The 15414-nt window shown below is 52.6% G+C and overlaps 1 protein-coding gene across 2 annotated transcripts in view; it reads right to left on the bottom strand.

Annotated features, from left to right (window-relative positions):
• Positions 1 to 6735: 6735 nt before the first annotated feature.
• OSBPL2 (oxysterol binding protein like 2) overlaps positions 6736 to 15414 on the bottom strand; it is a 58703-nt gene continuing 50024 nt past the window's right edge. For both annotated transcript variants that reach the window (XM_005569522.5, XM_005569524.5), the window contains exons 12-14: positions 13683 to 13806; positions 11272 to 11362; positions 6736 to 9230 (exon numbers count right to left, since the gene is read on the bottom strand). In XM_005569522.5, coding sequence (XP_005569579.3) covers positions 9128 to 9230; positions 11272 to 11362; positions 13683 to 13806 — 318 coding nt within the window. In that variant the 3' untranslated portion in view covers positions 6736 to 9127. The remainder of the gene's footprint in view (positions 9231 to 11271; positions 11363 to 13682; positions 13807 to 15414) is intronic.

Raw genomic sequence — 15414 nt, 5'->3', positions numbered from 1 at the left:
CTAGTCCCGCAGGGGTCGGGGAGGGCAGAGGTCAGGGAGGGATGGGTCCCGGAGGAGAGGGGTCCCGGGAGGGGAGGGGGTCTCCGAGGGGAGGGATTTGGGAGGGGTGAGTCCGGGAGGGGAGAGGTTCCCGGAGGGGAGGGGGCCCGGGAGGGAAGAGGGTCCCGGAGGGAAGGGATCTGGGAGGGGTGAGTCCGGGAGGGGAGGAGTCAGGGAAGGCCTGAGTCCCAGAGGGGTGGGGTCCGGGAGGGCAGGGGTCCCGGAGGGCAGGGGCTTATCCTCTGGGCGCCTGGATGGGAAAGGCCACAGGGTAAAAAGGCTGCAGTCGCCCTCCAGTGTTGTGTAACTTTGAGTCACTTTTGACACAAACTAAAGCGAAGACAACAGAGAGTGCTTGTGGCGCCCCAGCCGGCTGCTGAAGAGGGACACGTTCTTTGGGATTTGCCTACAGCGACGCCAGGCGGGGGCTCTTAGAGGGGTCGGGCGCGGTGGCTCACGCCTGTAATTCCAGCACTTTGGGAGGCCGAGGTGGGCGGATCACTTGAGGCCAAGAGTTCAAGACCAGCCTGGGCAACATGATGAAACCCCGACTCTACTAATGCAAAAATTAGCAAGGTGTGCTGGCACATGCCTGTAATTCCAGCTACTCAGGAGGCTGAGGCACGAGAATCGCCTGAACCCGGGAGGTGGAGGTTGCAGTGAGCTGAGATTGTGCCACTGCACTCCAGCCTGGGCAACAAAGGGAGACTCCTCAAAAATAAAAAATAAAATAAATAAATAATAATAGTAATAAAAATAGGTCAGGAGCTTCGTGAGAACCCCGAGGTGCAGTGGCCTCGGCACCCGTTAAGCAGGAGGACTAGATGTCTGCAGCTGAGACCCTGCCAGGGTCCTCGGGTTCTCCTTTGCCCACCGCTCACTTCCTTCTTTCCTTCAGATACTCTGCTCACTTCGGGCGTTCCCCGGGGTCAGGGTGTGCTTGGTGGCTCACGCTCCGAGTGGATGCACAGCTCTCTGAGGTCTTTAGGTGTATGTTTTCATTCACCCTTGTTGGGAGATGCGTTGGTGTTGATGCTGGCAGCTCCAGTCCTTTCATTCTGCAGGGAGCCTACTGCTCAGCCCTCCATTGTCTCAGTGGCAGAGCATGTGCCAGTTATGTTTAGTTGCCAGCTTTTGACTGTCATAATGTTCCCATTCATGTTGTTTTGGAAAATGTAGCTATTTTTCATTTTAAAATGTGTGTTAACAGGTAGTGAGTTTGTTATTTTTATGTAGTTAAATAATTTTAAATGTCCTTTTAATTCCTAGTATGGTAAATGTCAATAAAGCTCACATAAACAAAAGCTCTTGGGGGCCTGTATAATTTTTAAGAATTTAAGCGGTCCAGAGGCTAAAGGGTTTGAGAGGGGCTAACACAAAGCTCTGGGGCCCGCTGGTGATAGGTGCGCCACTGATACTGCAGCCCCGTCCTCGTGCCCTCATGTAAAACAGGGAAAAGGTGGAAATGAGAAAACCCAACCCGGCTTTCCCGGCAAGAGGGTGGCAGGCAAGTGTCACTTATTGACGTCACAGACAGTGAAGCAGCAGCTCCAGGGTCCGCAGGGGCCAAATGTGCAGAGGCCAACGAAGTGGCCAAGAGGGCCCTGGATTTACCATTTCCTCCAGTTCCTGGTGGCCCTGTGGCCTGGGACGGCTCAAAACAAACAAAAAACCCCAGAACTCTTTACCTACACTTCAAGTGAAATTCGCACATTCCTATGAGCACGCCGCAGTGAGGAAACAAGCCGCAGCCAGACAGGCATTGCAGAGGCCACTGTGGGTGCCCGCTGCCAGCGCACGGGCTCTATGCCTGTGTGGGGTGTGGCACCTGGAGCACCCAGCAGCCCAGGACTCCAGCTGTGGCCACGGAGCGGGTGGGGGCACACGCTGCTTTCTGTCAGGAATCTCGGACTTGAAGCACACGCAAGGTTGGGATCTCGGACTTGAAGCACACGCAAGGTTGGGATCTCGGACTTGAAGCACACGCAAGGTTGGGATCTCGGACTTGAAGCACACGCAAGGTTGGGATCTCGGACTTGAAGCACACGCAAGGTTGGGATCTCGGACTTGAAGCACACGCAAGGTTGGGATCTCGGACTTGAAGCACACGCAAGGTTGGGATCTCGGACTTGAAGCACACGCAAGGTTGGGATCTCGGACTTGAAGCACACGCAAGGTTGGGATCTCGGACTTGAAGCACACGCAAGGTTGGGATCTCGGACTTGAAGCACACGCAAGGTTGGAAGGGCCGTGTGACAGGCACAGCTGTCGCCATCTACTTGGTCGCTGATGGCAGTTGGTAGGATGTCTGCAAAATGCCTGCAGCATCTAGAGCAGCAGCCTCACCGGGACACACGCATTCAAGTCAAGGATTTGGATTAAGAGATCCCCTAAAGGAGATTTCTATTCATCCTGTTTAGCAAAAAAAAAAAAAAACAACAACAAGCAGCCCTGGACTTGCACAATGGCTCACACCTGTAATCCCAGCACTTTGGGAGGCCAAGGTGAGAGGGTCCCTCGAAGCCCAGGAGTTCAAGACCAGCTTAACCAAGACAGTGAGACCCCGTCTTTACAAAAAGACAAATGAAACAAGAGCCAGGCGTGGCGGTGCACGCCTGTAGTCTCAGCTACTTGGGAGGCTGACGTGAAGGTCAAGGCCGCAGTGAGCCGTGATGTGAGCCGTGATGGCACCACTGCACTCCAGCCTGGGTGACAGAGCGAGACCCTGTCCCAAGAAAGCCCCAAACTGTGAAGAAAGCACACCCTGACGCGCTCCACGTGCTGCAGGCTCCTGGGGTGAAAGCCCCAAACTGTGAAGAAAGCACACCCTGACGCTGTCCATGTGCTGTAGGCTCCTCGGGTGAAAGCCTGGGCCGCGCCTCCATGTCAGCAGAAGACACCGCCGGATGTTTCACCCAAGAGGTCACAGGCAGCAAAGGCACCGTGGCAAGCTGCTCCACACCATTATTCATGAGAGAAATGCCAATGAAATACACCTGCTGGGGCTAAAAGCAAACGACAGAAGGTGCCAGGCAAAGTTGGGAACGCCAATGGCACGGCTACTTGGGAAAAGCGTTAGGCAGGGGTAGGGTTTTTTAAACTTTTTTTTTTTTTTTTTTTTTGAGACGGAGTCTCGCTCTGTCGCCGGGGCTGGAGCGCAGTGGCCGGATCTCAGCTCACTGCAAGCTCCGCCTTCCGGGTTTACGCCATTCTCCTGCCTCAGCCTCCTGTGTAGCTGGGACTACAGGCGCCTGCCACCTCGCCCGGCTAGTTTTTTGTATTTTTTTTTAGTAGAGACAGGGTTTCACCGTGTTCGCCAGGATGGTCTCGATCTCCTGACCTCGTGATCCGCCCGTCTCGGCCTCCCAAAGTGCTGGGATTACAGGCTTGAGCCACCGCGCCCGGCCTTTTTTTTTTTTTTTTGAGATGGAGTCTTACTCTATCCCCTAGGCTGGAGTGCAGTGGCTTGATCTCAGCTCACTGCAGCCCCCGCCTCCCGGGTTCAAGCAGTTCTCCCACCTCAGCCTCCTGAGTAGCTGGGATTACAGGTGCACGCCACCAGGCCCAGCTAATTTTTGTATTTTTATTAGAGATGGGGTTTCACCATGTTGGCCAAGCTGGTCTCGAACTCCTGAGCTTGAGCGATCCACCCACCTCGACCTCCCAAAGTGCTGGAATTACAGGTGTGAGCCACCACGCCTTGCGTTTTTTTTTTTTTTTTTTTTTTTAACATTTTAAAAATGTCTAAGACAAGTCACCACTGAGCAGAGGGCGAACAGTTCTGGTTCCCCTGGGTGTTCGGTGAGCTGCACCGACACCAGGTCAGCACCCAGAGTCCGCCATTTGCATCGAGGTCCACCATCGGTCCATCTGTGCTGCCACACCACCACCACTGACCAGGCAGTTTACAAAGAACAGAAACTAATTTCGCACAGTTCTGCAGGGCAGGAAGTCAGCGTCAGTGGGGTGGCAGGCTTGGTTTCTGGTAAGAGCTGCTCTCCCCATCTGACATGGCGCTGATGCTCTGTGGGGCAGACCAGGCAGTGTGGGATGAGCCTCTGGCTCCAGGCTCAGGCAATGATGGTGGAGCCCCACAGCCACACACCTGGAGCATTCCGAGAGCATGGACGTCTCATGGACCGTGTGTCCCTCTGCCCCAGCCACAGTGACCACTGGGATGACCGTGTCTGCTCAGCTCACACTCCTGAAAAGCACGGAGGTGCTGGAGCCACTTACGGCAGAAGGCAGGCAGCTGAAACCTGTGGCACCAGGCACTTCGCTGCTTCTAGCAGTAGCCTCCCCCTGCCAGCGGAGGGGAGTCCATCAGAGCCTCCTGCTGCTTGGAGAACCTGGGCGCTCCACCCCTTGCATGTGCCACCCAACAGGTCTCACGAGTGTTCCCCAGTCTCCTCCCCACAGGGCAGTTTTTGAAAATGAGCATTTGCTTGGCCAATCCTCAGGAACACACGGTCCAAACATCTGATAACTGGGCATGAGGACTCATGCATAGCAGATTTGTAGCCCTTTTCAAAATGGCCAGAGCGGCTGAGATGGTGAAAAATTGCTCAATGTAAAACAAAGGTCACCGGCTGCCCGTCTTCAGAGAATCTTCATTCAAAACTTAGAGGCTAACATTTATTCTCACAGATGTGTACACAGCCCTCTGAAAAACCTGAGGATGACTGTGTTAATGCAGATTGGCACTGAGTTATTAAATATTATAAAATAAGCGCGTTCTGCTGGCATCTTTTCTCAGCTGCCGTGTCCATGCTGCCTGCTGGGATGAATGGCGCTGGAGGAGCAGCTGGGCGCAGGCATGGTGAGGGGTGAGGGCCTGGGAGGCGTGGGCAACAGGAGCGCCCGGCTGCATGCCATCGCCCTCTGCAGAGCCACCATCGCGCTTCTAAACGTCTGGCCACAGCAGCCTGGCTCCCAAAGCTCACCAAGCGAAGGACCGACTGCAAAGTGAACTTCGTACCCAGAATTGGCAAACGTGGCTTTTGCCTCCCAGAAATTTTACATCAGCCTGTAGAGGACGGTGAGGGACATCTTTTGAGGGGTCCTGAGGGAGACCCAGCTCCCACGCTGCCTGGCGAGCAGCAGGAGCCACAGCCAAGTTCTCGGCCACCGCAGGGGCCCCGTCTTTTGTGCCCACTTTACACACAGGGAAGTCCAGACGTGCCCATCAGAGAAAACTGGGACCATCATGACTTCCCTCGGATGGATCGAACTCTCCTCTGGGTCCAGCTGTGCCCCTTGCCCACGCCCTGTGAACTCTGTCGCCCAGCACAGTGGGAAGCTCATCGGAACTTGTAACTGTCTTTGCTTTGTTTTCCTTCACGGAAATGACAAGAACCTTTAAAACTTGTAAATCCCCATTTCTGCTGGGGAGAAATTTTCCCCAAAGAGCAGGACGCAGGACGCCTTGTGAGGAGGCCTCCAGGAATTTCTCTCGTCCTGTTCGAACCTCCTGACCTTGTGTTCGGATGTGTCTGGCAAACCGTGGCAGGTCCTTGGTGTTTAAGGCCAGTGCCCCAGATGGACAGCTCCATGCTCAGACACGTGGACAGTGGGGTGCCCGGAGGCCACCAGGGTGGCATGTGGCACTTCAAGTGCTGGGCCCTGCTGGGTCTGACATTGGCGTCCCCTGCAGCAGACTGCTTGTGGGCAGAGTTGTAGCCCTGACCCTCCAACCAGCACACATGCCGTGAGTTCTGGAGATGGTGTCTGGGAGCGGTGGTGGTGACCGGGGGCACCTGCAGGCACCGCTCTTCTGTGCCAGCTTTCCCACTTGCCAATGGAGGCTGGGAAACACATGGCGCACACAGGCGCCTCCCCACGATCGAGGCCTCTGGGACGCTGGCTCAATCTCCGCCCAGACAGCAGTCTCTGGAGGGTCTGGCCTCAGGGAAGCCTGCATCAGCAAAACGCTGGATGCCCATCAGGGCCCGGGACCAGAGCCGGCTGCCCCCACTTCCCACAACCCCAGCCTCGCCCAGTGAGAAGGCTACAGGTGCTGGTGACACCTGACCCCTCACCGGCCTCGGACACTAGGGCAGGGCAGACGTCGCAGGTGGCTAGCGACTCAGATCCACACCATCATCCCGGGTGAGCCTGGTGAGCAGCGATGCCAACGTGTGCTTCACATACAGCTCTCCGGGAGGCACGCCTGTTCACCATTCTGTCTCCAGCAGCTCACAATACATATACCCTGAACCAATGACCATGGAAATGAATTCTAATTTCAATTAGCAATAGAATCCAATCAAGGTATTAGGTTCTGTTGGGGAATAAACTTGCTAGGTTTTTCATTCTGTAAGGACATCCTACATGACAAGATTAATTTTAAAAGAACCAAGGTCCTGGTACAGTAGCTCACACCTGTAATCCTAGCACTTTGGGAGGCTGAGGCAGGAAGACTGCTTGAGCCCAGGAGTTCAAGGCCAGCTTGGGCAACACAGTGAGATCCTGTCTCTACAAATTTTTTTTTAAATAGCTGGGTTTGGTGGCATGCGACTATGGTCCTAGCTACTTGGGAGGCTGAGGCTAGAGGACCGCTTGAGCCCAGGAAGCCGAGGCTGCAATGAGCTATGATTGCACCACTGCACTCAAGCCTGGGCAACCGACCCTATCTCTAAAAGTGAATCAAGCACCAAGACCCTTGGTCAAGGCCATACTCACACTCAAACACGTGGCCCACGAGAAGGCCATCACTTTGCACACATTAAGTGCTGGCCATCTTTATTAAATAGAGATGTTTAACATTCAATAGATATCAAAGGTGACAAAAGTTAGGTCATAGTTTACGTGTTAGCATTTGCAGAAACAATAACAAATAATAAAAAGTTAAAATAACCTTTGACACACAGCTGCCTTTGCAATCAGCCTTCCTACCGTTCTTCCTCCACCTCTGGTTTGGTGTCTGTGCTCAGGGGCAGCAGAAGAGGGGCCATCTATGCAGCCAACGAGCCCCTGAAATACCAGGAGCCTGGTGCTGGGAGAGGACTTGGAAACAAACCTGTTGGCAAATTATCTTAACCAGGAAGAATTGGAACGATCAGTAAGAAGTCGTTAAACTTCCCTAAATGCAGTAACTTTCAATGTGTCTGAGTCTCACCTTTGGATGTTCTCAGCTTTTAATCTTTCTTGGAGAATGAGCTGGTTCACAGCCGCAGTGTGGAAAAGCAGGTAGCCCTCCACCAGAGGCACATGGGCTCCACCTTCCAGCCATTGGGGATTTCCAAGTCTCCTCTTTGAAAAATGCCACAATCCTAAATCCTCAGACCCAGTTACAAGTCACCAAGTGCTTCTGTTCAGACACTTCTGAGTGGCTGGTACGGAGCTCGCAGGTCCCAAGGATGACACAGGACTCGGCACCGAACACCACTGCTTCCAACTTCCAAAGCCACACAGGACTCAGCACCAAACACCATCGCTTCCAGCTTCCAAAGCCACACAGGACTTGGCACCAAACACCATCGCTTCCAGCTTCCAAAGCTACAAAATCAAGCTTTCAAAACACATGTTCACTTCTAGAAGTGCTTCCATCACAGGTGTGGTGTGGAAACCAAGACACACGCAGGTGGCACCTGTCATTCAGAAGTGCCGGCCTTAGTAACCTGGACTCCAAGCAGCTGTGCGTTGAGTGTGTGTGCATGCACACAACCGACAGTCCTTCATTCAAAGTGCTCCACTGTGATCTCTCGTGTTGACAATTCTACATAAAGAAAATCAGTCACGGCCAGGCGCAGTGGCTCATGCCTGTAATCCTAGCACTTTGGGAGGTTGAGGCAGATTACTTGAGGTTGGGAGTTCGAGACCAGCCTAACATGGTGAAACCCCATGTCTACTAAAAATACAAAATTAGCCAGGCGTGGTGGCGCATGCCTGTAATCCCAGCTACTCAGGAGGCTGAGGCAGGAGAATCGCTTGAACCCAGGAGGCGGAGGTTGCGGTGAGCCGAGATTGTGCCATTGCACTCCAGCCTGGGCAACAAGAACGAAACTCCATCTCAAAAAAAAGAAAAAAAAAAAGAAAGAAAATCAGTCACTTGATAAAGGTGAATGCTGAGATGGACACATACCTATTTTTGGTTAAATAACTTTAATTACACCACTGTAAGTAGATTCTGCCTCTGACCGTCCCACAGCACACAACCGGATGTGATTCTTGTCACTTCTATTTTAAACATGCATACTGGGAAAACAGAAACACAAGAGTGCTATGGGTACACGCGACGTGTAAAAAGAAATGAACCCCTTGAAGACATGGACATGGTGTGCGGTGACAGCCAGGCCTCACTGACGACAGGGCACGCAAGTTGGAGCCAGGACGCCTCTGAGGCGGGAGCAGTCTTAGGATTTCCTGTCATGCTCTTGATGCTTCTGCCCACTCTGGGTTGTCACGGTGATGCTTCATTTTGGACAGTATAAAACCGGTGATTAATGCATATCTTGCTCTTCAGCAAAATACTATTCAAGTAGTTTTAACTTAAATATTTTAAAAGTAATCTTTACATTATTGAAGATTGTTAAAAAATACAGAATCTGACAACTGTTCACTCAATCTGATGCTCTGAAACTCTTCACTTCTGTATTACCATAATTTAGAAGGCAACCCCTGGCCTTTATCAAGCTCTCTGCAGGGTTATTTTCAAGATCCATCTTTCCCCCACTGGTTCGAGTTTAAAAGACTTTCGGAACCTTTTGCCACTGCATTGTAAGGAGAACATGAACCCCTTCCCACTACTTCCTTTAGCTACACATTCTATGACTGAGAGTGAGCTGGAAGCTAAACAAACCCCAGCTGATTTCTGCCACATACAAGGGCGCTGTGAAGAATTTCCCTGTTGAAACCTTAATGAAGACGATGATCCCAAGTGAAGCTTTATGAAGAGACGGCACAGCAGAGTGAAATGTTTGGCAATCAACAGTGAATTAGAATTACATCCTTGATCAGGGACGGTGCTGTCGCCGCGAACACAGTCGTTAGAAAAGTTGGTTTCTGCTGTGACGAGGCTCAGAGTGGCCACTCGAGGAAGTCCAGCCTCATCAGCCTCCGGTCCCGGGCCCCAGGCCCCTCCAGGCCCTCAGTAGATATCTGGGCAGTCGGAGAAATTCCGCTCAAAGTAATCCCCTGCATACAACCAGTCGGGGGTCCCAGTGTAGGGGTTATTGCCTGGGTAGAACCACCTGCCGGACACAAGGGAGGGGTCAGAAGATGCTCAGCCCAAAAGGAAAACGCAGCCCTGCTCTGGGGGCAGGAGTGTGTTCCCCCAATTCAGCACCATCACAGTACCATGGGTTTTAAAATGCAGCCCAGGGTAACAACCTCAATGGAGGATTACTGATCCTGTGGTCACGTGAATGCTGGAACCTAAAGATATGCAGCCACCCATGTCCATTTCACTTCCCAACAAAATCTGGAGGGTTTAACTCAACACAAAATCCTCACACTGGGCGGTTATCAGAGAAGTTGCTGGAGCCTAAATAATGCCTCTCCCTTTTCAAGGCAAAAGCAGTTACACTGTTCATATTTGCTTTCATTTGAAGCAAACCAAGTATTTGATTTTTTAATTGAGGACAAAGGAAGACATTATAGGCAAAGAGAAGGTAGCACAGGGCCCGGGTGTTGGGGCTGGCTCAGCCGCCATCCGCAGCGCCCAGTTGGCACTCAGGGCCCAAGGGGAGTCCTTGGGGCTGGTTCAGCTGCCATCCACAGTGCCCAACTGGCACTCAGGGCCCAAGGGGTGTCCTTAGTGTTGGGGGTGGGGTGGGGGGGCGGCACTCACAAAGAAGAAGACATTTTCTTCAAAGGATAAAAGATCATTATTTTCACATTATATTTTTTAACACTTTAAAAAAACAATGAAGAGGCCGGGCACAGTGGCTCACGCCTGTAATCCCAGCACTTTGGGAGGCCGAGGCGGGCGGATCATGAGGTCAGGAGATCGAGACCACAGTGAAACCCCGTCTCTACTAAAAATACAAAAAATTAGCTGGGCGTGGTGGCTCATGCCTGTAATACCAGCTATTCGGGAGGCTGAGGCAGGAGAAAGGCATGAACCCAGGAGGTGGAGCTTGCAGTGAGCCAAGACTGCGCCACTGCACTCCAACCTGGGCGACAGAGTGAGACTCCGTCTCAAAAACAAAACAAAACAAAACAAAACAATGAGGAAAGGTTAACTATTTTAAAGCTGATTTTTCTCTGGATTAAGGGCAAATTCCAAATATCAAACCATTCAAAGCCTAGTATTAAATTAAATTGGAAGCCCAAACAGTGAGAATTGGTTTCAAAATGCCAGCCACAAGTAAATCGCTGGATACCATTGTTATTGGGCCTTGAAAATGAATCCTACCAAGTAGGTGGCCTAACAGAATTAAGATGCTTCACAAATACCCAAAGATTGTTCTAACGAACTAAAACCTTTTACTTATAAATACATTTAAAATTATACTTATTACAGTACATTACTGATTGAATCCTTATTCGATGGTTCTTTTCTCTTATGACTATTATAGAATAAACTACAGCCAGCTTAGGACAGTTACAGAAACAGGAATCATGTCCTGGCAGCTGATGCTTCTGTGAGACCCACGCGGGCCCACGCCATCGTCCCAGCCTCTGTGTGCACAGATGCCACGGCACAGCACACGGGATTTAATTTTCACAAAACCTTTCCAGGTCACAGTGTGAAGATCAGCCTGAGTGGCGCTGACAGGAAGATGTGGTATTGGTGTGACAGGCGCGGCCTCCACATGGTGCCACCTCCCGACCCACAGGGGCTGTGGCCCTGGGGGACCTCAACACTCACCAGCTGTGTTTTCCTAAAGAGAGCAGCCACATTCAGGCAACATTTTCTCTTTAACTTTGCCACAGTTGAGAAGAAAGCTTTGGGCCAACACACCATGAGGCCCGGCAGTAGGCCCAGGTCTGAGGTGACAGGCGCTCTGCACAGGCCACCCCCAGCCGGATGGTCTCGGCAAAGTGTGCACTAAGTTGGGATGGGCTCTCACCTGGGCAGTGGGAACCACATGGGTCAGGGGCAACCACTGGTGTCACTACCTTAATGGAGCCATGGAACAGCAACTGTCCAGCCACAGGGGTGTGGGGGTGAGAGAAGGTGCTCCCCACCATCCCCAGATGTGTGTGGGGCCTCTTGGCTGTCCCCAGGTGTGTGTGGGGCCTCCTCACTCCTTGCTGCCCCAGCCTGCGTGGCTACCACCTACTCACCTCGTCTGCCACTCCGCCTCCTCCCTGGCCCGCTCCCTCCGCGCTTCTCTCTGTTTCTCCTCCAGCCGCTCCTTCTCCTGGCTGGCCAGATCTAGGATAGAAACAGACAGTTTAGGTTAGACAGAGACCTCAGAACCGTACCCTGCCACCCCCCGTGCACCTAGATCTCTAGATGGCATGTCTCACTGTGGCTGGAATGCCACAGACAACAGCTTTTCTGATTGGGAAACCAAACACAATCACAACTGCCGAGGCCAGCTGCCAGTGCGCCAACGGGGCCCTTCCCAAATGGAGCTGAGCACAGTAGGGGGGCTGCGTGTGCTGCACGTTCTACGACAGCGTGACTCAAAGTCTGCGGGTGCAGGAGTCTGAAGGACAGGCAGGGCCTGAGCACCACCTGATGCCCTAGTGTGTAAGCAGGCGCTCAGGACGGGAAGCCAGCCCCACCATGGGCTGTGCAAATCAGAGCCCATCTTTCAACCAAAGACGAGCTCCATTTAGCCTTAACCTTCCAGGGTAACTGCCATGTGGCTTCTGTGAAGGACTGGGCATATATTCTGAATACAAAGCATGAGAAGTTACATCCCTTCCCAAGTCACACTCCTCGTGAGCTGGGTTTCTCTCCGAACACATCACTAATTCAAGCCAGGTGCGGTGGCTCATGCCTGCGTCCCAGCACTTCCAAGGGCTGAGGTAGGCGGATCGCTCGAACCCAAGAGCTGGAGTCCAGCCTGGGCAACATGGCAAAACTCCATCTCTATAAAAAATACAAAAATTAGGCCAGGTGCAGTGTAATCCCAGCACCTTGGGAGGCCAAGGCAGGTAGATCACCTGAGGTCAGGAGTTTGAAACCAGGCTGGCCAACATGGTGAAACCCTGCCTCTACTAAAAATACGAAAATTAGCTGGGCGTAGTAGCAGGTACCTGTAAACCCAGCTACTCGGGAGGCTGAGGCAGGAGAATCTCTTGAACCTGTGAGGCGGACGTTGCAGTGAGCCGAGATCACACCATTGCACTCCAGCCTGAGCAAAAAAAAAACAAAAAAAAAAACCCTGGCCGGGCGAAGTGGCTCACATCTATAATCCCAGCACTTTGGGAGGCCGAGGCGGGTGGATTGTGAGGTCAGGAGATTGAGACCATCCTGGCTAACACGGTGAAACCCCATCTCTATTAAAATATATAAAACATCAGTCAGGCGTGGTGGTGGGTGCCTGTAGTCCCAGCTACTCGGGAGGCTTAAGCAGGAGAACAGCCTGAACCCAGAAGGCGGAGCTTGCAGTGAGCCGAAATCGTGCCACTGCACTCCAGCCTGGGGGACACAGCAAGACTCTGTCTAAAAAACAACCTGCAAAAATTAGCCAGGTGTGGTGGCATGCACTTGTAGCCCCAGCTACTTGGGAGGCTGAGGCAGGAGGATCGCTTGAACCTGGGAGGTTGAGGCTGCAGTGAGCCGATATCGCACCACCTTACTCCAGCCTGGGCGACAGAGTGAGATCCCGACTCTAAAAATAAATAAATGAAACATCACTAACTCAAAACCCAGGACACTTTAGATATGCCTCCTCAGCCAGGAGGTTCCCTGCAGATTCCATCGAGATGAGTGAGAGAGACAGTTGTTCATCAGCCACGTTACAGACGAATGCTGCATGCAGAGCCCACCGGGAGAGTGTGAGGCTGCAGGATACGCCACACACGGGCCAGTGACTGCACTGAGGGCTACACGGATCCTCACGGTGGAACACCTGCAGTTTTCAAAATGTAATCTTAACTTTTGTTTAATAATAAAAAATGAGGAACTTGCACTTCGTTTTTACTGTGTTTTTTGTTGTTGTTTATGAGACAGGGTCTCGCTCTGTCGTCCTGGCTGGAGCGCAGTGGCACAATCTCGGCTCACTGTCACCTCCACCTCCTGGGTTCAAGTGATTCTTGTGCCTCAGCCTCCCAAGAAGCTGGGATTACAGTTGGACACCACCGTGCCTGCCTAATTTTTTGTATTTTTAGTAGAGAGAGGGTTTCGCCATGTTGGCCAGGCTGGTTTCGAACTCCTGACCTCAGGTGATCCACCAGCCTTGGCCTCCCAAAGTGCTGGGATTACAGGCGTGAGCCACCACGCCTGGCCTAGGACTTGTACTTTGTATGTATTCTTTTTCATTTCATTTTCTAGTAATGTAATTTTAATTTATTTACAAAAGGTTTGGTCTGAGGCAGGCAAGAGATCTTTAAAGCTCATCACCGCAGATGGTCTGAGAAGCCTAGCTGGAAGGCCTGCAGCCTGCCTGTTTGTTTAGGGAGAGGGACCAGGCTCCCCTTTTAGGGGAGAGCCTGGCTTCTGCCACCGAGTGCTTTGTGCTCTCCCACCCTAGCCAGGGCGCCCTTGGCCCCAGCTCCCTCCTCTGACTGCAGGGACGCACCCATGTTGCCATTCTCCATGCCGCGGATGTCAGGGCGCAGGCGGCAGTCCGTAGGCGGCAGGGTCTTCTCCATGCCTGTCTCCAGCTCGTTGAGGCTCACAGTGAAACTGGTGAAATTATACATCTGTGGAGCAGGCACAGAGATGCGACCTCAGCAGGGCCTCTGAACCATGGACGATGCTCCAAGACCCCCAGTGGGCCTCTGAAACCCACAGGTGCTACCTGACTGCCACCATGGGAACCTACTTCCACTCACGTCTTCCACCCGCAAATTCCATGCCTCTGCCATCTTCACTAAGTGCGTATCATGCACTGTGGCTGTAACGTTTGCACTTTGAGGTGTAACAGCAAAACTCACACACATTTCTTTTTCTATCTTCACAATTTCATTGACAGATTTGTCACCAGCTTGCTGGAAACACTTCGGCCACGCTACCTGTCTCCCGCTCCTAAACCCTCAGCTTGTACCTGCTCCTTCCCTGCCCTCAGCCACACCTGCCCACAGATTCCTCCTATTTACCCCTGCAGCTGCCAAAGCCTCAGCCCTGGGAGCAAGTTAATCTGTCACATTAAAAACCGGAATGCTTAGGGCATGACAGTCCCCCCGTGCCTAGGACAACCAGAGCCTTGCTCTGCCTGACTTCTGGCTTGCAGCTGTCTGCTCAGTGTCTCGTGGACAGCACACCCGAGCGGGCCTGTAGCAGCACCCTGCACCCACAGCCTCCCGGCCTCTGCACCACAGCCTCCCGGCCTCTGCAGCCCTCAGGGCCCCGGCTCCACTCAGGTCCTCCTGCCACAGCCAGGCCCTCCAGCCGCCACCCGTGTCCTCCTCTTCTGTTGCTGCCCTCACAGCATATCAACAAGCAGCCAGAAAGGCCACAGGAAACATCAACCGCACCCGTCATTCCCTGTTCAAATGATTCATGGTGCCCCATGTCACTCATAACAAATACTGAAGTCATCTGGAGACCCCTGCACTCCCCCCACCCTCATCCTCATGGCCCCCTGGGCCTTCTAGCCCTCATACACTAGTCTACTCCAGGGGGCTCTGCCCTGGCTGTCCCCTCCGCCCAAATGCAATCCCTAGACACCCCCACCCCTACCCCATGACTGAAGCCACAGCACTCAGATGCCCTCCCTAGCACCCAAGGCACCACCTGGCTCTCAGGTATGAGTCAACCACCTGCCCCACCTCCCTGCTGGGACCTCATCCGCCTGGTCCCAGAGCCCAGGCCCACAGGGCCTGGCAGGCAGAAGGACTCAACACATATGCTGAGCCAAAAGCTGGAAGCACAAGTTATCGTTAAAGAGACTTCCCTGAAAAAATACATAAGCAATTTTCCTAATAATAAATTTAAAATACCAATAGTATCATTGGCAGGCCACAGTGTCTCATGCCTGTGGTCCCAGCAACTCAGGAGGCCAAGGCAGGAAGATTGCTTGAGGCCAGGAGTTTGAGACCAGCCTGGGCAACATAGCAAGACCTCCTCTCTACAAAAAATAGAAAATTAGTCTGGCATGGTGGCACACGCCTGTGGTCCTTGCTACTTAGGAGGCTGAGGTGGGAGGATCACTTGAGCCCAGAACTTGGAGACTGCAGTGAGCCAAGATCACACCACTGCACTGCAGCCTGGGTGACAGAGCGAGACTCTGCCTCTATCAAAAAAGAAAACAGCATTGTTAAAGCAGTTCATGCTCTAATCAAATGATAACAGCGACTGTTGAGATAACG

Source organism: Macaca fascicularis, chromosome 10 (assembly GCF_037993035.2).
Source record: "Macaca fascicularis isolate 582-1 chromosome 10, T2T-MFA8v1.1".
Classification (NCBI taxonomy): domain Eukaryota; kingdom Metazoa; phylum Chordata; class Mammalia; order Primates; family Cercopithecidae; genus Macaca; species Macaca fascicularis.
Note: the sequence above shows the minus strand (reverse complement) of the source record. Positions and strands in the feature narration are given on the sequence as shown.